General features: G+C 42.6%; 2 protein-coding genes across 6 annotated transcripts in view; both read left to right on the top strand.

Annotated features, from left to right (window-relative positions):
• SEMA3D (semaphorin 3D) overlaps positions 1–23,579 on the top strand; it is a 139,728-nt gene that overhangs the window by 46,825 nt on the left and 69,324 nt on the right. For 4 of the 5 annotated variants that reach the window (XM_071424040.1, XM_071424039.1, XM_071424037.1 and 1 more), the window contains one exon: positions 12,467–12,627. In XM_071424040.1, coding sequence (XP_071280141.1) covers positions 12,467–12,627 — 161 coding nt within the window. Of the gene's footprint in view, positions 1–1,895; positions 4,669–12,466; positions 12,628–23,579 lie in introns of those variants that run through there. The other variant, XM_071424041.1, reaches the window with a different exon arrangement.
• Positions 5,703–7,457, top strand: LOC139588729 (inositol 1,4,5-trisphosphate receptor-interacting protein-like 1). The gene has a single exon (XM_071424333.1). It carries the CDS (start codon positions 5,755–5,757, stop codon positions 7,078–7,080), a length of 1,326 nt encoding a protein of 441 aa, XP_071280434.1. The 5' UTR covers positions 5,703–5,754; the 3' UTR covers positions 7,081–7,457.

Here is a 23,579-nt window from a genome sequence, read left to right as displayed (position 1 = left end):
GCTGTCCATGCAAGGAAAGTCTCTTGTATATGCAGTAAACTAAATATAAATGTGAAGACATTTAGTAATAGGAAAACCAGAAAATTTCTTACAGGCTTTTTTTTTTCTTTTTTTACGCTAGTGAACTTGAAGGTCAGATCCAACTATATGTTGCATTTTCTGTCATATAATTATCATATATATATAATGTCTTGGAGAGCAGCTTCCAGTCACTGACATCAACAGTTTACATAGCAGTTGAACTAAGAATAACCTTGGAGAACTGACCCACATCAACCTTTTAAGTGTAAACTGTAGCTCACTACAGTTTTTATGTTTTCATAGTCACAGAAGGGCCTCAATTGGATAAAAGAAGAATTGTGTTCAAAAAATACAGAACTATTCTGCTGAGTGTTCACTTGATTAAATCTTGGAAAATGAGAGGAAGAAAAACTGAAAGAGTGATACTTGTCAAATAATTTTTGCTCCCTTGTAAAAAGAAGGATGGGACAGCATCAAAAACAGTTTCCCTAGAAGAACAGGAAGATACATGATAAGTGGCATCAGCTCGAAAGAGGGTTCCAAACTCTTTCTTTGACTGGTTTTACTAATGACATCTGTTAAGCAAATCCAATTCAGAGCAGTTTCAGCAATCCCAACATTGTTCTCATTCTACGCATTATGGGATGGCGTGATCCACCTGATATCAGTCAGTGTAGCAGTGGACATCTGTGGTCACTGTTCAGGTTCTCAAGTCACATCCTGTTTCCCTTTCCTCCCTCCCCATTTCTGCAGTTCCATTTATAGATGAATCTCTCAAAGAAGGGCTGAGCAATATAATCTCTCCTGTATTCACAGTCCTTTGGAGATAAATACACAAAGAGATAGCAGAAAGAGACAGAAGTTCCTGTATCAGTCAGAAAGATTGGCTAACTCTGTTTGAGTGAGACAATTCTGAAGATGGTGGGAGTAACAGAGGTACATCTTTGCACAAATTTGAAAAAGCAGACATTCTACTTTCTGAAAATCCCGGTTATACCAGAATTTCGCACTGTGTTGAACCTTAACCTTTGAGAGCTAAGAGGTTATTGAAGGGACCAAAATTTTGTAATTAAGTTATTTGTCCCTTTTAGGATGGTACTAAATCTTCCTGCGCATCATCCAAGCAACCTGGATTTCTTTGAGAAGGATTGCTCACTAAATCTGTAACAGAGAATTAGCCTACATGACATTCTACCCCAAAAGGAATAAGTATAAATACGAATAATAAAAAAATGTCCCCCACCAGTATTAAATAAAAGCCTACACTTGTATATCGAGAACAGCCATGGGTCATGTCATCCAAATTTATATTTGACAAGAGTTGTGTGTGAGTCTCCTTGTGCCAGCTTTGTCAAGGGAAGCCCTGGGGTTCCCAGGTTCCCGAGTGATGGGTCTGCACTTGGTGTCTGTTGGGGCTTTGGGTGCCCAGGGCCATGATGAGTTCCCTGAGGGGGCTGGGGAGGGCAGGCGGGGCTGGCCTGTGATGCGCTCTGGGTTCTGTGACAGCACAGGGGCCGTGTCACAATGGGGGCAGCTCTAAAAGGCCCCGGTGGGTGCCGCTGCCCCAGTAGAGCCTGGGCAAGCGGTGAGTGCACAGCAGTGAGGAGACAGGGCTGCTGAGGGCAGGGGCTGGAGGAGGGCTGGGGCAGGAGCTCCGGTACTGGGCCGTGCGTTCGGGCCCCGCACCCAGGGCCCAGCCCCGGCGGCAGCGCCTCGCTGAGGGCGCGGTGCTTGCTGGGGCAGCGGTGCAGGCCTGGCCGCCCGCCAGCTGCCGGGGCCCTCTCCTTCCTGCCGCCACATCCCTGCGGCTCCTGCACCCCCCTGTCTGTCTCCATTCTGGCCCCACTGAACCCCTTCTGTGTGTCCTCCTGCAGACCATGGCTTTACTGCCATTGCTCTTCGTGCTCGTGCAAAGCCTGATCCAGTACCCCCAGCCGGCTGGGGATGGGCTGGATGAGGCCACGCACAGGAGAATGAAGGAGCGTCAGGAGCTGCTGGACCATGAGATGGCTCGGCTGCTGCAGGAGCTGGAGCAGCAGGACAAGGGCTGGGGGGCCGTGCTCTTTGGTGCCCTGCAGCAGTGGCCATTTTGGGTCCTTGCTGGAGTTGTGCTCCTCTTGGGCCTGTGGTTTAGCTGCAGGAGAAGGAGCTGTGAGGCCAGCAGCAGTGGCAAGGACCAGAACTCCTGCAAGACCTTGGGAGATGACAGAGGAAGACAACTGGAAGAAGACAGCTATGATTCAGAAGAAGATGGAAAAAGCACTGATGTGACTGTGGAGGCAGTCAACAGCAGCGGTGGAAAGGACAGAGACCTACACAAAGAAAATGAAGGAGGAAGGAAGGATGTACAGGTGGAGGAAGACAAGGATGCTGGAAAGGAAGAAGAAGGAGAAGGAAATGAAGAGAAAACCATTGGTGGGAACATGAAGGCGGGCAACAATGATGACGTAAATGAAGGTGAAGACAGCGTGAATGGACCTGGACAATACACAGATGTCAAGGTGCAGGAAAGCAGTGATGCCAATGAACAGAGAAGCAGGGATTGCACTGCGCAGGGAGATAGCAGAGATCATGGGAATGAAGCAGGCCATAGTGGTGTTGCTGCAAGTGAGGAAGAAAATAAGGAAGATATAGAAGATGGCAGTGATAGAAACAAGAATGAAGAACAGGATGATGTGAATGTGGAGGCAAACAAGAAGGAGGATAGAAAAGAAGACAAACAAGGTAATGTGCCTGTCCGTGAAAAAGAAGACAGTGATGGTGGCAAGGAAGAAAGTGGCAGTGGTGGAATGGAAGACAGAGAAAAGCCCAGAGATGCTGGGAATGAGCAAGGCATCCTTTTAGTGGACCGCATAGAGTGGCCTGTGGAGGATCTGGAGAGAGACTGCTCAGTGATAGCTGAGCTGATGGACAGCTTGACGCATGTCTTTGTGGACAGCGTGAGCAATAGCTTCTACCCAGTGCCTCAAGAAGCCATCGGGGTGGGCAGTGCCTTTGAGGGTTGGAGTCCCCGGGACTGGGATGGTGTGTACCGTGTGCTGGTCCCACTGAATGCCCCACCAGGGCACGCCTTCCAGCTGGAGCTGAACAGTGCAGGGCAGGTGGCAGCAAAGATCTTCAGCGTCCGTGTGGAGCTGGTGTGCACGTGCGAGAAGGAGCAGCTGGGAGAGGAGCCGTTGTGCTTCCTGCACCACTCGCGGAAGGAGCTGTGGCGGAAGCAGAAGCGCAGCCTCCTAGGGACACTCTGCACCAGCTCCTACCTGGACGTGGAAAAAACCTCCCACTGGTTCTGCCAGTTGGTGAGAGGCTCGTGGCTGCAACTGCCTCAGTGGCACTCATGGCACTTGGTGCTTCAGCCCTGCAGCCGGTCCTGCCGATTGCAGCTGAGCAAAGGCAGGAAGAGCCTGAGGGTGGAGATGCTCTTTGGGGTGCGCCAAGGGGACTCCGACATCTTTGTGGTCAGCCAGCCCACAGCGGCCCAGAAAGGCGGCTCCAGCATCTTTGTGAGCAGCCAGCCCACCAAGGCCAACATCATTGCAAGCACAGTGTGGCCTGAGACATATGCAGTGGCAGAGGTGAAATTCTTCCGGCACATCGCCAGGCAGCTGCCGTGTGAGATCTTGCACCTGAAATGCCTGCAGCTCTTCACCTGCATCCTGAGGGACACAGGTTTTTCCAGCTCTACCTGGAAGACTGTGGTCATGCACGTGCTGACCACAGTACCGCTGTTCCGGTGGCACAGGAGCGCATTTCCACGGCGGCTCTGGGATGTCATGGCGTACCTGGACCGCTGCCTGCAGCAGACACGCCTGGAGCACTTTGTGCTAGGCAGTGAGAGGCTTCCTGCAGAGATCAGCTTGCCGCCGGCAATGCGAGGGGTTGAGCCACCCAACCTCTTTGAGCACCTGGCCCGAGATCCGGCCGCCCTCAGAGAGGCAATGCAAGCTTATGGTCGGCTGCGATATCGCCTCTGGGTGCTGCTCTCCAGCCTCTGAGAGGAGTTCCCTGCACTGAGCTGTGCTGGGATGGTCACACCCAATGGCAGCCACCTGAACTCTGCATAACTGCTACATTTGTCACTGGCAATCCTGAAGCTGCTTTCCTGCTCCTGCGTAAGGATGATGATGCAGCACATGGATTCCTTGTGCCAACACATCTCTGAGTGGCCTTGCCCTTCACCCTACTGTTCCAACAGTTCTGTTGACCAAATGTGTGAGACAGAAACTGGCTCCACGTGCACATCCTAACAGAAGACACTGAAGTTGAGAGAGGTTTCTTGGAGCACCTCGAAGATAGCAACCTAGCCTGTTTATGGGCTTAATGTGGTTAATTAGTTGTAGCTGTAGGCTTTTGTTGTAGTCGTAACTGTAACTGTCACTGTAGCTCTTGCTGTAGTTCTTGCAGCTATAGCTGTAGCTTTAGTTGTCCTTGTAACTGTAGCTGTAGCTTTAGTTGTAGTTGTAAATGTAGTTTTAATTAGACTTGCTTATGAGCATTCCTTCTAAAGGCCCTTTAGTGTTGCCAATTTTGCAAAGTTACCCTTAATTTAGAGAATTGAACTCCCCTTCTGTTGTGCCATATCTGCTTTTCAATAATATTTGAGTGTTTATGTTTGAAAAGTTAATAAAAGGAGATAAGTTTCTCAAATTGCCTGAAATATGTCATTCTTTGTATTTTAACCTCTGTGTCTTAGAGGGTGTCCTTCCTCTACCTCTATCTGAAATAAAGACGTTTTGCAAACAGGATCTATTGAGATATTTTAGGGATATAGTATTGGATATATTAGGTATGCTTTCTCTCGAGCATTCCTATAGAAATACTTGAATCTTGAAGTGGAAATGCTCTGATGTGCCTGAAACTTTGTATGGTGTTGAAGCATAGAGTTTGAAAGCTAAGAGGTTATTGAAGACACCAAAATTTTGTAATTAAGTTATTTGTCCCTTTTAGGATGGTACTAAATCTTCCTGCTCTTCATCTAAGCAAGCTGGATTTCTTTGAGAAAGATTGCTCACTAAATCTGTAACAGAGCATTAGCCTACATGACATTCTACCCCAAAAGGAATAAGTATAAATACGAATAATAAAAAATGTCCCCCGCCAGTATTAACTAAAAGCCTACACTTGTATATCGAGAACAGCCATGGGTCATGTCATCCAAATTTATATTTAACAAGAGTTGTGTGTGAGTCTCCTTGTGCCTGCTTTGTCAAGGGAAGCTCTGGGGTTCCCAGGTTCCCGAGTGATGGGTCTGCACTTGGTGTCTGTTGGGGCTTTGGGTGCCCAGGGCCATGATGAGTTCCCTGAGGCCTGTGATGCGCTCTGGGTTCTGTGACAGCACAGGGGCCGTGTCACAATGGGGGCAGCTCTAAAAGGCCCCGGTGGGTGCCGCTGCCCCAGTAGAGCCTGGGCGAGTGGACCATGGCTTTACTGCCATTGATCTTCGTGCTTGTGCAAAGCCTGATCCAGTACCCCCAGCAGGCTGGGGATGGGCTGGATGAGGCCACGCACACGAGAATGAAGGAGCGTCAGCAGCTGCTGGACCACGAGATGGCTCGGCTGCTGCAGGAGCTGGAGCAGCAGGACGAGGGCTGGGGAGCCGTGCTCTTGGGTGCCCTGCAGCAGTGGCCATTTTGGGTCCTTGCTGGAGTTGTTCTCCTCTTGGCCCTGTGGATTAGGTGCAGGAGAAGGAGCTGTGAGGCCAGCAATGATGATGTAAATGAAGGTGAACACAACATGAATGGACAGGAAGAATACCCGGATGTGAAGGTGCAGGAACGCAGCGATGCCAGTGAACAGAGAAGCAGGGAAAAAGAAGACCGTGATGATGGCAAGGAAGAAAGCAGCAGTGGTGAAAAGGAAGACAGAGAAAAGACCGGAGATGTTGGGAATGAGCAAGGCATCCTTTTAGTGGACCGCATAGGGTGGCCTGTGGAGGATCTGGAGAGAGACTGCTCAGTGATAGCTGAGCTGATGGAGAGCTTGACGCGTGTCTTTGTGGACAGCGTGAGCAATAGCTTCTACCCAGTGCCTCAAGAAGCCGTCGGGGTGGGCAGTGCCTTTGAGGGTTGGAGTCCCGGGGACTGGGATGGTGTGTACCGTGTGCTGGTCCCACTGAATGCCCCACCAGGGCACGCCTTCCAGCTGGAGCTGAACAGTGCAGAGCAGGTGGCAGCAAGGACCTTCAGCGTCCGTGTGGAGCTGGTGTGCACGTGCGAGAAGGAGCAGCTGGGAGAGGAGCCGTTGTGCTTCCTGCACCACTCGCGGAAGGAGCTGTGGTGGAAGCAGAAGCGCAGCCTCCTAGGGACACTCTGCACCAGCTCCTACCTGGACGTGGAAAAAACCTCCCACTGGTTCTGCCAGTTGGTGAGGAGTTCGTGGTTGCAAGCGCCTCAGTGGCACTCATGGCACTTGGTGCTTCAGCCCTGCAGCCGGTCCTGCCGATTGCAGCTGAGCAAAGGCAGGAAGAGCCTGAGGGTGGAGATGCTCTTTGGGGTGCGCCAAGGGGACTCTGACATCTTTGTGGTCAGCCAGCCCACAGAGGCCCAGAAAGGCGGCTCCAGCATCTTTGTGAGCAGCCAGCCCACCAAGGCCACCATCATTGCAAGCACAGTGTGGCCCGAGACATATGCAGTGGCAGAGGTGAAATTCTTCCGGCACATCGCCAGGCAGCTGCCATGTGAGAACTTGCACCTGAAATGCCTGCAGCTCTTCACCGGCATCCTGAGGGACACAGGTTTTTCCAGCTCTACCTGGAAGACTGTGGTCATGCACGTGCTGACCACAGTACCGCTGTTCCGGTGGCACAGGAGCGCATTTCCACGGCGGCTCTGGGATGTCATGGCGTACCTGGACCGCTGCCTGCAGCTGACACGCCTGGAGCACTTTGTGCTAGGCAATGAGAGGCTTCCTGCAGAGATCAGCTTGCCGCCGGCAATGCGAGGGGTTGAGCCACCCAACCTCTTTGAGCACCTGGCCCGAGATCCGGCCGCCCTCAGAGAGGCAATGCAAGCTTATGGTCGGCTGCGATATCGCCTCTGGGTGCTGCTCTCCAGCCTCTGAGAGGAGTTCCCTGCACTGAGCTGTGCTGGGATGGTCACACCCGATGGCAGCCACCTGAACTCTGCATAACTGCTGCACTTGTCACTGGCAATCCTGAAGCTGCTTTCCTGCTCCTGCGTAAGGATGATGCTGCAGCACATGGATTCCTTGTGCTGACACATCTCTGAGTGGCCTTGCCCATCACCTTCCAGTTCCAGCAATGCTGCTGACCAAGTGCGTGAGGCAGAAACTGGCGCCACGTGCACATCCTAACAGAAAACACTGAAGTTGAGAGAGGTTGCTTGGAGCACCTCGAAGACAGCAACCTAGCCTGTTTATGGGCTTAATGTGGTTAATTAGTTGTAGCTGTAGGCTTTTGTTGTAGTTGTAGTTTTACTTGTAACTGTAACTGTATCTTGTTTTAGTTCTAACTGTAGCTGTAGCTGTAGCATTAGTTGTACATGTAACTGTAGCTGTAGCTTTCCTTGTAGTTGTAGCTGTAGCTTTAGTTAGACTTGTTTATCAGCATTTTTTGTAAAGGCCCTTTATTGTACTAGTTTTGCAAAGTTAGCCTTATTTTAGAGAATTGAACTACACTTCTATAGTGCCATGTCTGCTTTTCAATAATATTTGGATATCTATGTTTGAAAAATTAATAAAAGGAGAGAAGTTTCTCAAATCACATGAAATGTGTTATTCTTTGCATTTAACCCTCTGTATCTTAGAGGATCTCATTCCTCTACCCCTATCTGAAATAACGACGTTTTGCAAACAGGGATGTTGCACATATTAAATATGCTGTCTCTTGAGCATTCCCAGAGAAATGCTTGAGGTTTGAAGTAAAGATACCCTGAAATGCCTGAGATTTTGCAGCAGAATTTTTTAGGAATCTTTGGAAAAGTTTTCTTTACACTGTCACTTCTATACGCTCCTGGGGAGGAATTCAGTCTTAAGAGATGAAGACAGAGAAGTCCCTAACAGCAAAACATGTGGTTTAATACATCTTTTTTGGTCTTCTCATAACCAATGTTTTGACACAAAATTGTGACAGCAGAAAGTCATGTTTTCTCTATTCCTGGTTATCTCTGTCCTTTTGGAATGGCTCTGCTGGTCTACAAATATAATCTTTTCCACCAGGCCTATATAATACTGTGTAGCAATGAGAGCCACTTTGCATGCACAGCTTTGTCCTTGATGAGATGCAGCTAAACAAAATATAATTTACTTCTTGCAGTACATAGTAGAAATTTGTAGTAGTTTGGAAGTATTCGTTCTCTGTGCCTTTGTACCAATACAGCTGGGGTCAACTGGTCAATTTTAAACTTAGAATTCGTTAGGAATTTGATAAATAGCTGCAGTCATGCTATAAATACTTTATCTCAAAAGTTTGGTTGAGAATTTCTACAATTCCCATGTAAATCTTCATGTGTACTCTCCAACATGAGAAAGGACTTGCTCCTCCGTAAAGGAAAGTGAGGCGACCTCTGTTTTGTGTTGTATATGAAAATTATACAGCCTTTAATTTCAGAGGCCTTCAAAGGTGTCATTAGGTGTAACTGTTTTGAAAGAGGTTGTGATGTTCCCTTTCGGTGTGGTTTGTCATTAAAAAAAGTGTGTAACTGTTCACAAAGGGAATTCTGAGTCTCAGCCAAGTTGGCTCCACATTGTTGCATTCTTACACTATGCTGGAGTTGAGGAATGGTAGCATCGTCACCACAGATGTGACTTGATGCTAAGAAGCCTAAATATGTTTTATAAATGCAAGTACGTATTATCAGAACAGAATGACATTTTTGCTGTTGAAGCCTTTTTGCTGTGGCTCTGCTGCTGGAGATTTTTTAAGAGTTTTTTTAAAGTAATCAATGATCATGCTGTTGTAAGCCAAGTCCACTGAGATACTGTGCTAAATGAATAAAACCCAGTCACTATTCCAGCTTCTACCACTCAGCAGTGAATTATTAACCCAGAAGGGAGTTAGCTGGATGCTTTCTAAATCACCAAGCTGGAAAAAACTATTTAATTTTGAGGAAAACAGCAAATAGAGACTATAAAACTGAGTGCTGAACATGTACTCATGAAAGATCATCCCTGTAACTAACTTTGTTACTGTGCCTTGTGAGAATGCTGTTTCTGTGTTAGCCAGGCTACAGAGATGCAGTGAATCAAATTGACAGCTTGCTCTAAGCTTCAAAATCACTGGGAAATGTGCTTTTCACAGTAAATTTTTCCAGTGTAATGTCCTTGGTGATAGTAAATATGTCTCACTGTGAAGGGAAATTTCAACGCATAAGATTGGATTGTGTTGTTTTATGGAGTGAGAACAGTGATTAATTTGGCTGCAATTTAATCAACCCTCTGTTAATGTTTACTTGTGAAGTTTTATTAGGTCATGTTACAGTTATAATCTTATCAATGGTCATGCTCAGAGTCTTACTTCCAAGCTGTTTTCAGTAGTAAATGACTGGCCAAACCTGATTCTTCATTATTTGCAGCTTGTGTTGTCATCTGCATCAGTAAGAAAGGAGTGTGCAGTGTTGGTATTTCAATCTGGAATATTCTACGGATGTTTTCCTTATGATGTAATGAAATAAATGATTGTACAAGACATCAGACAGGGCTCATTCCCACTTGAGTATTTCAGTCGTGAGGCAGCATTTTCCCCTTACTGTTGTAGCTCTTCTAGGTGGGGTTTTGTAAGAGAAATTCTAGAACTGTTAAACAACAGATGAGAAATATCATTTGGAATGGTTTCTTCAGAGATCATCCCTTTCAAATAAGAAGGAAATGGGAAGTAGAGAGGAGTCTCAGTCATCATCCTTCATGTATGTGGAGAATCAAATCCACATATTTTTGCAATTGACACTTTTGCAAAGGCCCATGCTTTTATTTGCACAAGCATATAATTTATCATTCCTTAGATCAAATTCCTGTGGCTGCAGATGGGAAGGAATTTTCCCTCATATTCTGTATGTTAAGTTGCTTGTGTCCTACAAGTGAGGACTGAGGTTTTTATAGCACCATGTTAACCATGAGCTGTTCCTAAGTGATCTTGGTGGCAGCTAATAAGCAGATCTTTTAAACTGTTACTAGTTTAGAAAAACCCTGTCATCTTTGTCTTCACAGAAAATATGAGAGAAAGGACAGTGCTGATGTATAGCAGTGTAGTGCCCAGCATTGGATATAATTTTTCAATGTGAAGCAGGATTTTTTTTTTCCAAAGAGCTGCCAAGTAAATCTCACCTAGTGGAATAGGAGTGGCAATACATGGCAATTTATTTTCAGATTGTACCTTAACAACACCCTGCACTGAGCCAAACAAACACACATAAACTTAAATAGAAGTGACTGAGCCAAAAAATAATTGTCTTAATTATATTCCAGTTAGTCAGATTAGTAATGATAAAATATTTTTCCTCCCAGAGTGCTGTTTATTAGCTGGCACCAGAACTTAATATTTTTTTGCCTGTCATATGGTTTGTGAGAGACCTTGGAGAAAAATATTTGGGTGGGGTTTTTTTCCTTTTATTTCATTCAGGACTTTTTCTCCAAAACACTGTTCATGATCAGGATGTGCAAATGACTTTTGCAGTAAGTCTGGCTTTTCTAGCAGGAATGCTACATTGTCCATCCAGTGCCAGGAGGGTGGAAATACCCTTAATTTTATGTTCAGTTTAAATACAGGATTTGCCTTTCTGTCTGATGATTTTCAAATAGTTTAGTTTGGAGAGTTTGCTTGTGGAAGAACTGATTCACATGTTTATTTTCTGTTCCCAAAAGTAATGACTACCAAACAAGACTTAACTATCCTTGTGCTCTTTTCTATATGTTGTTTGTGTCCTCATCCAGAATTACGTCCACAAAGTATTCATTAGGCAGAATGTTACAGAATTTTTATTTTACAGCCCTTTAGCTTTTTTGCAGCTTTATAGATTCTTTCATTAGTTTCACAGAGCATTTTTTTTTTCTTAATTAGGTTTTTAAAGAGATTTGGAGCTACTGTTAATTCACAGTAAAACTTTATTGTCAAATTTTTGATTCTAATAGGGATCTTAGAGGTGTTGCTACTGGTATACCATCCTCACTGAATTGGAATAAATTATCTTTGAAGATCCCTTGATTGGCTGGAGAAGGAGGCCTGTGTAAGCCATGTGAAGTTCAACAAGGCCAAGTACAAGATCCTATACTTTGGGTCAGGGCACAGTACTTGATATCAACACAGACTGGATGATAGATTGTGTGATGAATAGGTTGAGTGCAGCCCTGCAGAGAAGAACTTGGGGAAATGGTAAATGAAAAAAAAATATTTGAGCCAGCAGTGTGTTCTCACAGCCTGCAAAGCTGGCTGTACCCTGGGCTGTACCACAAGAAGTGTGTTCAGCAGGTAGAGGGAGGGGATTCTGCCTCTGCAGTCTGCTCTGGTGAGACCCCCACCTGCAGTCCTACATTCAGTTCTGGGGCACCCGGTTCAAAAAAGACATGAACCTTGGAATGAATCTTGATAAGAGCCCTGGTCATGGTCAGAGGCTGTAAGACCTTCCATATCAGGACAGGCTGAGAGGTTTGGGGTTGTTCCACCAGGAGAGATGATGGCTCTGAGGAGACCTTATTGTAGCTTTTCAATATATAAAGGGGGCTTGTAAAAAAGATGAGCAAGGACTTTTTACCAAAGCCTTTAGTGACAGGACAAGGGGCAGTAGTTTTAAACTGGAAGAGAGTAGAAAGAAACTGGATATAAGAAAGACATTTTCCATTATGAGAGTGGTGAGAAACTGGCACATGTTGCCCAGAGAAGTTGTGGATGCCCCATCCCTGGAAGTGTTCATGGCCATGTTATGTGGGGCTTTGACCAAGCTGATCTAGTGAAGGATGTTCCTTCTCATACTGAGGGAGTTGAACTGGATGATCTTCAAATGTCCCTACCCACTATTTCCTGCTCCTAATTATTCTTGGCTGGCATTGACCTTCTTTGCTGCTTTATATTTGGAGCACCAAATATGGTGAGGTATTAATCCTTGAGCATGTGTATCCGTGAGTATGGTAATATAAACATAATTAGTTTTCTTAGAATGAAGGAAAGATATAGCACACATTTTGCAAAGATCTATCTTCTGTGGTTTCTAATTTATGTTCAGTTTCTGATTCTTCTATGCCATACAGATAATTTATTCAGAAAATTTTACATAGAAAAATATTTTGTGAAAGTAACTGTTACCCAATTTGGAAGTAAAAACCCCCCCAGAGAACCCCAGGGTTAACAGGAACTGTATTATGACTTTGGAAAGACATGCTTCAAGACTGCACTTATCTCACTGGTATACTCCATGCTGGTTGCATATATTTATAAAAGACACTGATGAGTCATATATAAACATTTTGGATTATAAAGATTTTCTTTGTTTTCCCACAGACTTGCTGCTTTCAAACAGCTGCATCCCATTCCTGGGCTCAGCAGAGGGGCTTGATTTTCGAACCCTACTGCTAGATGAGGAGAGGGGCCGGCTGCTAGTTGGGACAAAGGACCACATCTTCCTGCTCAACTTGATTGATGTAAACAAAAATGTAAAAAAGGTCAGTGTGCTTTCCATGGAGTTTACCTCCTAAGTTAAATTTTGTTAAATTCCTTTTTTGCTTGTTTTGGTTTGTGTTTTTATTTATTTATTTCTTCACTGGGTAACTGCAGATTCGTTGTGCAATGCAGTTTACCAAGATTTGATAATCTCACCTCCCCCAGTTATACATATTATCTTTAATCAATTGAATTTCTCATGCTATATGATCTCCTGTGTGACTGATGACCTGCAAGAGATTAGCTATGTGGAAGAGCTCTGCAGTGCATGAAAATAGCATCAAAATATCAGCAAACAGGAAAAATGTAGCTCTGAGTGTTCACTTCTCAACTCCTCTGGTCATGGTTACCCTCTTCATTTAAAAGCATTTGGAAGGAAATAACTGAAGACAGCTCTTTCATTGCTTCCTGGCATCACTGGGATTGCTTTACTGTAATACTGAACAGAGCAGAAGCAATTTGGATGTTTTAAATTATAGTAAAATGTAAGTGGCAATTTTAGCATTTTTGTTAATATCTAGAATTACTAGTGATAGGAAAAGCTCCACTGGGATCTGCTGTAGTCCCTTGCCTGTGCCCAGTGACAATGTGTTAAATTGAGATAATAAGATGACAATTTAGCCTTCAATATTTCTACCAGACATGGTGAACTGGAGCTTTTGTAAGCGCAGTTGACTGCTATGGGTGAAAACCAGATGCTTGCACAGGAACAAATGAAAACTGGTTTCCTGCTTCTTCCAGATATGAAGAAAATTTGAATTCTCAGCTGTGTTTGGTATTTTCTTTAGGCACCAGAGGGGAGTTTTAAATTACTGCATTCTGCTGCCAGCTCTGAAGAGGTAACTGACCCTGAATTAATGCGATTGCAGGCAGGGGCTGAACAGGTGGAACAAGATACTATTTTGCTCACATGTTTGAGAGCAACACTTGCTGTCATTGTATAGAAGAGATATAGTACCAGGCAGAATATCTTGTTACCTATCTTGACTTCAGCAATTCTGCACATGCCAGTTTTTGTAAAACTCAGATTCTGAGTATTTCAGAAAATTTCTCCTTAGGATGCTTTATCAAGCACTTAGCTTGCTTCTGTCATCTCAGTAACTGACTCAAAATCCACCCCTCCACCCCCCTGCCCCAGGCTATTGCATTAATAACAGCACTGCTAATTATAATTGCAAATTTTCAGACTACAAATTGATTTTTGATGTAGGCTTTCTGTAGCAAACAAGTTTTGTTTGTGTGAAAGGCAGGCTTTTGTTTCTGTGGGACGCTGCTTGCCTCCTGAGAGATGCTGAGTGCTGTCACTTCCCATTATGTTCAGTTGGGCTTTATGAGCCCAGACCTTGCTGGAGGTGGCAGCCCCCTGTGTGAGCCACCCCTCAGTCCAAGCTGGTGACATTTTGCCTTTGGCCAAGCCCCCACTGATCATTATGGACCTTGTGCCTTCCAAGAAGAGCAGAACACAGAGCCAGGAGAAGTAACCTGCAGTCAGACAGTGATATAGATGTTACAGAGAAAAGACTCTGTATTTGGGAGGAAAATTTGCATTTCCTAAGATGAATAGAGAATATATGCTTACATATCTGTGGAAACCTGAAAGGAGGGAATAAAATTCCTAACCACTTGCATATCTAGACTAAACATGTGTGCAGGTTCAAATACTTCTACTTGTTTTAGTAGTAAACTAATAACAGTTTAACTATTCAGATAATATTTAACTTCTTAGAAAAGAAACACATGAGGCAAAATATATCTAAGTGGGAAGAAGTGACTTGAGAAGCCTTGCAGAGCATCCTGGTGTGATGATTTCCAAGGCCTCCATGGGCATTCAGCAACTTTATAAATGTATCTTCTTGCGTAAATGCCCAGGTAACACAAGGCAATGTCACACAAGTGTTTCTCTTTAATCCCATTGCTCTTGGTTGGTTGAATCTTGTCAGTGGAGGGAAGGGATGAGGTGAAGGAAGTAGCGTGAGGAGCTGTGTATAAATCTCAGTGCTGAGGAGGATGCTGGAGGATTCTCTGCAGTAGCAGGGAAGTGTCAGAAAGTAGCATTTGCCGGTGCTGTGTTTAGACTGACCGTAGTTTGGGTTGGCTCCGGGCCAGGCGGCTCGCTTCCAGGCTTTCCCAGCGTGAGGAAACCACACATGTTGGGACTACAAGGGTCTGAAGTGTGTCCTTTGTACTCCTCTGGAGTATGAGTCGTCTGGAAAAAATAATCTGCTTATACACAGCCACTAAAATGAGTCGAAATTGATTAGAATAATAAGTTTCTGCCTGTAAATGATGTGTTTATTAATGACTTTGAGGAAGGAGTGTTAAAAGCAAGCTGAGGGGGCAAGAGAGGTATAATGACTTTGAGACTAGAATGCAAGATTGTTCATAGTTTAGGGTTTCCTTTCTTTAAAACAAAGCTGAACATTAACTTTAGAATGCTCTGTCCTGGGTAGATTCATTTTATTTAAATAAAGCTCTCAGTTTCAGATATTTGTTTTGTTAGGAGCTACTGATACCTCCAAAAGCCAAGTCAGAATCCCCAACAATTTATTCTCATATGTGGATATAATTACTTGGGAAGATTATATTTTAGAGTCTGAAGCTCTGTATTAAGACATTTCTAGAATAGTATTCAAAGAAACATCCAAAGCCTTGTATCCTGCTCCCTTCTCTAATGTATACATATATATAATTTAATAACTTCCTTTTTAAAACCTATTTATTTACCTAAATTAGTTAATTTGACTTACATAGATTAAGTTATGGCTTTATTTCCTGGTTTATTTTTCCTTATGAAATAAATCAATAGTTCTGCTGGAGTCCCAATTTCTTAAATCATTGTAGTTGTTATTCAATTTATTGTGTAATAGGTTGAAAACTTCCTTAGCTGGCAGCTTAAAAAAAGTCTGTCCGGTTTCCAGTGCTTGCAAACCTCATTATAAAATAACAGTAAGTACTGCAGTGTAACAAGCAAGTCTTCCAGAATGACAGGCGAATGCAGAAAGCTAAAGTGATTATAGTCAATAAATATATAAAGTTTAGCAATGGATAATCATCTTTCTGTAGCAGGGATATATTTTCTCTGAGGTTTTCCTGTACAGAAGCCTTTAGCTTCTGTTGCTGCAGTGGCATTATCAAGTGCCATAGTCTTTTTTTGAAAGATCCTCACATGCCTGACAAATTCTGCAAGCTGTTTGCAAACTGGAAGAATTGAGATTTCTTCCTATGAGTAAAATAAAGATGATTTGTGAAAGAAAGCAGTTCTGCTGAAGGCCTCTGTGCCATTACCGCCAGAAGTGCTGTGTAAAACAAAAGGATGTTTAACAGCATGAGAGGCTGAAAAACTGGAGAAGAAATTCTGTAGGAACACCAGGCCCTGGGATCCTGCTGGAAACATTACTTTAGTACATCAAATTTTCTCGTGAGTTTGCTTAAAGCCTTTTCTATTTTACTCCTTAAGCTAAATAAATAGGAACTACAGGATGTTGTCAGCTGGGTAAACAGTGGGTAAATAGCTGCAGAGCAGTGGTGCCCCTCTCTGTGGCTGTGCTAACAGTGCACGCGGGGTTACATGTCAGCGCGATTATCACGGTGTGATCCGCAGCGCGACCCGCCCAGCTCCGCGGGAATAGGAATGCTATCAAGGCCTGACAAGCTTTTGAAAAGCTGCCAGCCTGCAGGAGCTGTCAGTGCTAGAAGACACAGCCCCATGTGGGCCAAATAGATAAACATGTCAGATCCCCAATAGCAGCTTTGGAGCAAGCTGTTTTCATCTGTCCCAGTGTGCACTGGCTCTGGGTCACAAATTATCATCGCTTGGAGCATCCTTGGTTTGTAGTTGCTACTGTTTCTCTGGCATGTGCAGCCGTCTTGTGACATCCTTGAATGCCCTCTTCTATTGACTATTTTCTGTATTTCGCAGGAAAAAATATACATATCCAAAAATATATATTTATCTGCTGGGTAAATGCTTATGAAATAACTGCACGTAATTTTTTTCTATAACTCCAGTGCTTGCCAACAGTTCAAGTGGGCTTGTATTTCAGCACTATTTGCAGTGTGACCCACCCATCTCTGCAGGAAGGGGAACATGTATGCAAATACATATGCATATTTATGTAAAACAGCACCCTTGAGATGCAGGAGCAGAATTTTACATTCATTGCTCTGAGAAACTTTCTGTCAGTCTATATAAGCATGGTCTCAATTAGGAATGAACCCAGTGGGAATTTAGCCAGTACTGAAAGGAGGCTTTGGTTCTTGCCATCAGGCCTGAGCCTCAGGAATACATACAGAGTCTGAGGTGTTTATTGCAGCCTTGAAACACAGTAGTACCAAGTTGGTCCTTCTTAAAAAATATGTGCTGCTTATTCTATAGCTCAAAGGAAGTTAGCTTCCTGCCTGTCAGCAAAACTGCAGACAGTCTGAAGGTGAAGCTTTCTTGACCTGTCAGAAGAAAAAGTTAGCCAGGAAATATTATTGAAGGCCAGAGAGTCATGTGGAAGCCACTGGAGATATCTAAACTTAGGAGAATGGGGCATCAGGATAATCTAGGATAAACCCAGTGGAACTTCAGGTTAGGGACTTCCAGAGGCAGAGGTGATACCTTTGTGCTTGTGAGCCCTTGGAGAGGTGATGGACTCCCCAGGAACCACAAACAAATCGCAGCAGAGGGGTCTTACTTCGGAACTATTTATTCTACAAAGTTGTCTGACAGACTTAAATTTAGGCACCTGTGTAGACAAAGTGAAAGCTTCTGAAAAGTGTTTACAGACACAAAAGCACAGATGGAGCAAAACGTGAAGAAAGCAGTATGAATCCAGAATGACAGCAGTCCTAGCTGGAAGAGAGTGTCTCTGTTATTTCCTTTTGCATTGTTGCCATAAATTCTGTTTCCATAAACATCCGCTGTCATTTTTGTGTTTTACCCATGTGTTTAGCTATAAAGAATGGCCAGTATCCTGCTCTCTGAAAACATTTGGTTATATTGGTCATTGACTTTTTCAAAGGTAGGATTTGTTTTTAGTCTGAAGTGGTAAACATGTCAGGAGCAATGCCATTTACCCTAAAAATCCTGGTGTATGGTTTCCTTTTAGGAGAAACAGACAGTAGTCAGAAGTCTGCTGTGGTTACACTGTGGAAAATTAAGTGTAGAAGCACTGAAACCTTTTAAGATTTCATACAGTGTAAATGAAATCAGCATCTGGTCTATTTTCTTTAAGCTTTCCCATGTGCTCATAACATACACGTGAAAATGCACTTTTCAGAAAACCCTTGAGGATGGAAGTATTGGCTGCTACTTAAGTTGTGTTGGAGATCAGTTTAAGAGGAGAACTGGGGCATGTGGAGGTGTTGCTTTGTCCCAGACAGATGCAATATTATTATGCAATAAAGCCCATTGGGTTCTAATATGAGGTTTCACTCTTAACAGCCACCTGCCAAATTAAAGCTACCAAAATCTTGTGAATGAGTCTTCCAAATACACAACTTTTATTTTCCTCTGACTTCCAGTGCATTTTACTCAGTTTGACAGCACCATGAAAATAAAGAATGCCATGCACTGACACTAGCATTCCTGCTGTGTTGTAAATCACTTTGAAACAAGCCTCATGTTCTCTTTTTCCCTCTTCCTGCTGCATCAGATTATATCTATCAGAGATCCAATTTTCTGTTACTGTGAAATAATTGGAGATGGAAATTCTGGTCAGTTTATTTCCTGGATGCATGTTGCAGGTATGGGAAATAGTACCACAGGTGAAGATGTAAAAAATATTAAGGATACATTCTTGGCTTTTGAATATCTCTTAAATATTTCTGGGAGTTAGCTAAACCTTGATGAAACTGCTATAAAGAAAGCTGGATGAAAAACCTCTAAGGACAGCCTGGTTAGTTTTCAAATACAGGGAGAAGTTTAGATGAGGAACTTAGATGTGTCAGCTTCTCTTGTTTGCTGATCACTTTAAAATACGGAATTCCAGAGTACAGCAATTACAGTGGGAGTCAGTACCAAGACCTGCTTGGGGTAACCTTTCTGTTAGGATTTGTGAGTGAGAACAATCTGTCCAGTTCCCCAAACTGTGGACTTCAATACTGCCCACATTAATGCAGCAGATGTGAGATATTTAGAGAACAACTGGTATACAAATATGGTGTGCTAAAATCAGATCATTTTCTCATTAATTAGTGCAGCTGGTTAGAGCATGGTCCTAATAAGGTCAAGGTCACAGGGTCAGCCCCTGTACAGGCCATTCATTTAAGAGCTGAACTCAATGATGCCTGTAGGTCCCTTCCAACTCAGAATATTCTGTGATTCTGTGATAATTGTAACACTCTTGGTTTTCCACAAAATAATACAGAGAATGCATTAAATTATTTCCAGTGTTTTCTGGGAAATTCAGGAAATTTTTAGTGCTTGCAGTAATTTTCAGTGAAGTGACCTGGGGTCAGCATACAGCAGTGACAAATGTCCTAGTTCTCAGGATGCAATCCATGAACACCCACTCTTATTGCACTGGGGCATGACATTTGTGATATTGTCTTGTGCAGCAGGGTGACATTCTTATTGGATCACTGCCGTATGTTTTCTCAGTGCTCCTTGATCTTACTGTTTTTCTTTGCTTCTGAGTTTTGAGCTATGAATTACAAAGTTCTTCAGAAAATCAAGAAAATAAATTAAAAAAAAAAGAAAGTCACATTATTGTCATTTTACTGGTGGGAAAATTGAGACCTGACTGTCACATATAGTAAGGCAATAACAAAACTAGGATTAGACTGTCTCCTGGTTTACTTCAGTCTGTTTGGCTCATGTTGCCTTCTTTACTGTACTCATTTTATAGTCCCATTGAGCTAAGTCATGAATCCTTTTTTTTCACACAAGGGGGTAGTTTTTCATGGAGAAGAGTTTCTCAGGGGGAGTGTATTGCATATGCCAACGTGACAAAGGGTTTACAACTCAGTCTGGCTTTGTTCTTCAGAAACTGCAGTTGGGACTGTCATATGGGGAATTTATTCATACCAATGAGCCTAAGCTTCCGAGTTATAGTGGACATGCTTCACAAAGCCTTAATAAGACATTTTGATGCCCAGAAAGCTGTAATTTTATTGCATACCTTCCCTCAAGCATCAGTATGATGAATATCTAGTTCAAAGAATGAAACAAGGGAAGAAAGCTGACCTGCTTTTGCTGCATCAAGCAGCTGTTTAAAATCTGTATTTTCACCTAAATGCTTTTATCACTTTTAATTCCTTTAAAATAGGAAGGGAGCAATCCCTTTCTTCCCAGGCCCCAGATCTGTGTGGGGTGTTTTGAGAGGTGCTGATCAGCTGATGTCCTTCACTCCTGGTAGGGACACACCGTGCTGGAGCTCCCTGCACCCCTAGCAGAGCACTTTGGGGTGTGTGGTACCAGGGGCTGCACTGATAGACAAGTGCTGCAGCACGTGCACAGCATCAGGCACAGGAGAGGCCCCTGTGAAAGCCCCAGGGCTGCTGAAAGCCAAGAGCCTCAATGGGACACTCAAGTGCTTGCTGCTGGCATGAGCGTGGCTGTCCTGGGGACCTGAAACTGGAAGGAGTCACGTTGGTCAGTTGGGCTCACTCCCTGCTATCAGCACCACCTACCTCATGGAGCAGCTATTCCTTTCATAACCCAGCTGTTGTGAGTGGCCCTTTGGGATACTTCATGCAACTTCTTTAGGAATGTTGTTGCCGTGGAACAGATCCTTGTTACTCCGATGTTTCAGATTTAATTTTTGTTAAAGTCCACAATCTATCATATATATTTATTTATGAGCAGTTTATACCCATTTCCTCTGGCTGTTTATAATTCTGGTCTTCAGAGCCCTTTGATTCTTTCTGCATAATTTAATTCCACTTGTATTAGTGGTGCCTCTCAACTTTCTGTCACCTGCGTGGGTTGTGGCAGAGTTCTGGGTTTTTACCAAAGCTATTGAAGAGTACATGAAAGAGGATGAGCTCTGTTCCTTGAGGGACTTCATGAGTAAAATTCTACCTGAAGTTACTTATCAGACCATTTCTTTTTTTCTTGTACTAGTGCCTGTTTTTGCAGCTGAGCTAATCAGTTTCCATGAGACAATTTAGTAAAGAAATACTTAAGTGGAGCCATGAGGAAGAGCAGCTCTAGCACCTTAATGTACTTCAGCTGGGTTACTAAAGTGCAATATTAGAGTGAACCAATGCCTGTTTACCAAGTTATATTGTCTTCTCTACCACACTCCATTTTCATTGGAAACTTGTGTTATTTCTTTCCTAACTAAAAACTTGTTTTGAAAACTTGCAAGCAGATGAAGTAAGACCAATGGGTTTTTTAATTGTTTAGGTAGCTTATGATCTTCCTCTTTTGTATTGTGACAATATATAGCATTTTCCATTCATTTTATGAAGTCCTGCACCATCCTAGATTTAGAAGCCTAATTAGAAGTGATTCTTGAAAAAGCTCAAATTTCACACAACATTTTTTTTGTAATCAGACTTCACTGTTTTATTTTTGAGTATCCCTTCTCCTAAGGATTTATATTCTGAAGTGTTAGCTTAGGAACAAAATCTGATAGAGAAAGATAGATACTGAAAAATGAGTAAAATACCAATATTATTAATTCATGACAGATAGCAGCTGAAATTAAGCTCTTTTGGAATGAGAAGGGTGGATCCATATATTTTTTTTTACACATATATATATGCACACACACATAGGTATATACACATGTGCATATATTTGTATATATATAGATATATTTATCATCCCCATACCAATACATATATATATATATATATATATATATATAAAATACACATTAAAAAAAAAATTGCTTTCCTTTTCATTCCTTTCTTATAGTAAAAATGTGTATTTAGTGGACAGGAAAATGTTACTTTTAGAAGTCTGCTGCTCCTGATTTGGAAAAGACCTTTGTGGTTTTAAATGTTTTGTTTTAATCAGAAATCAATTTCCAGCTACCCTTTAAAGTGATACCTTATCTGTCCTACACTTATGTACTGCTTAATTTTGTACTCCTGGGAGGTATTCTTTCTCTCTGATAGAAAAGAGCTTATTAAATTTCATTTATTAGGAGAATTTAATTTCTTTCCTGTTGCTAAATTTAAGAAAATATTTGAAGAATGATTTAAAAGTAATGGTAAGGTTGTTTTTTGTTTTAATTGGACGATAGAAGATAAAAGCTGGAAATCATGACAGTAGCCAACCTTTGGAATTTTGATACGGTTATTTTAAAAGGAAAATAAACTGAAGATTAAGAAAAGAATCCTTTTTAAGTATATAGTTCACATATTCCAACTGGTTGCCTTCTTGCCTTAAATTCAGTAACTCCACTAAGTTATTCTAAGATTTCTCCATACATTTCAAATACAGATGCAACTATAAAATATATTAAATATATAATTTGTACTGTTTGTAACACAAAATGATTATAACTTAAGTCAATGTTGTTGTCACCTTTAATATATAGCGCCTGTTATCTGGTTTTTTTGTTCCCATTCCTTGAAGTTTTTGCTTATTGAGGAATTTGGGGAAAAAAAACCATTAATAAGCTGTTAGCATTGTGAATAAAACATGTAAATAGGAAAAAAAGCCAATTTCAAAGCTTCAAACCATTTAAAATCTCAGTTATTTTAAATCTAACAGGAACTACAGGAGCATGCGTTCTTAGGTTTTTTTGGAAATTGTAAAACTAAGTAACTCATTGGAATAAAATATAATAGTAAAACTTAATTTCACCCCCTGCAGAAAAGTCAATACAGATGTGTAACATTATTTGTGTCAGTGTTTGAGGGAACCAGACCTGTGGTACTGTTACACAGCATGTCCTGTAATAAAAAATGAGGGTTATGCTTTCTTGCTCAGCACATCGACTCATTATTTATTATGTCATTTTCATGATCCATTGCAATTTAGAACTGACAGTTTCTGGGAACCTCTCATTTCTCATATATAAAGCAAATAAATATCCCTTTTACTACCCCATATATAATTGCAAATTGATTTTCAAGTTGGATCACTTAGCTTCACTTTTCATTGTCTAATGTGGCTTTATATAATGCTAAATACTGTGGCTGTTGAGTAACTAGAGAGTAAAACAATTGATTTTTTAATATAATTGTCTGTGGTCAATTACCATAGAAGTGGGAGTGTGTGTAGTTCAGCCTTGTAGGACAAACACTAATTCCCATGAAGGAATCTGTAGAATTGAGGATAAGTCAAGTCCATTAGCACTTCTGATGCCTTGAAGCAGATGTCTCTGTTTTTAAATCCTCCAGTTCTTCTGTGTATTTGCAAGGAGAGCTGGGCATTTTCAAAAGCCTACAAAGGGATGTCTTGTGTGCCTAATTGGATAATTAAACCTTGGCCAAACATCTCCCAAGCCCCTTGGCCTCTAGGCTTCGCTGTAAATGATTCAGTGATCGTGGGCAGAATTGGGCATAAAGTTTATGTACAAGAGAGCTGACAGCTCAGACAAATCTCCTTGGCCAGATGTGTTTGGAGATCCATGATCTTACATTCCTCTATCTGTTCCTTCTCATCAGCTTTTCTTCTTAAACTTAACCTGTGTTGCTGTTGAGACTCATCCCACTCTGCCCAGGCAGACACCAGACTGGACGTACCTTCAGCCCTTCCTGATATTCCCAGTATTTTCTGTGCTTCCTGGCACTGTGCCCTGTGCCACCCACACACCCTGGCACGGCTGATTTCAGATTGCATTTTCATACCTGGATGCTGTGACTGCATCATTCTGAGACAATGCTCTGGGAAAGCAAAGTTGTGCTCCAATGCTGCAATGCTGTTACACTGTCTTATCTCTGACTCCGTGTAAATATTGTTGTAGAGGGTTAAGGTTTAAGTAACTTAAACTACATTATCTCTACTAAGAGGTTTTTATCAGAAAGGTAACTAAATTCACGTGAGAGGAAATTAATTTCCTTGCAG

This window comes from Agelaius tricolor, unplaced genomic scaffold (genome assembly GCF_023055355.1).
Source record: "Agelaius tricolor isolate 1412-34295 unplaced genomic scaffold, bAgeTri1.0.p SCAF_3, whole genome shotgun sequence".
Classification (NCBI taxonomy): Eukaryota; Metazoa; Chordata; class Aves; order Passeriformes; family Icteridae; genus Agelaius; species Agelaius tricolor.
The sequence above is the reverse complement of the archived record's forward strand: the minus strand, read 5'-3'. Positions and strand labels throughout refer to the sequence as shown.

Coding starts and splice junctions, on each gene's coding strand:
- LOC139588729 (XM_071424333.1), top strand. CDS start 5,755: ATGAATGGACAGGAAGAATACCCGGATGTGAAGGTGCAGGAACGCAGC.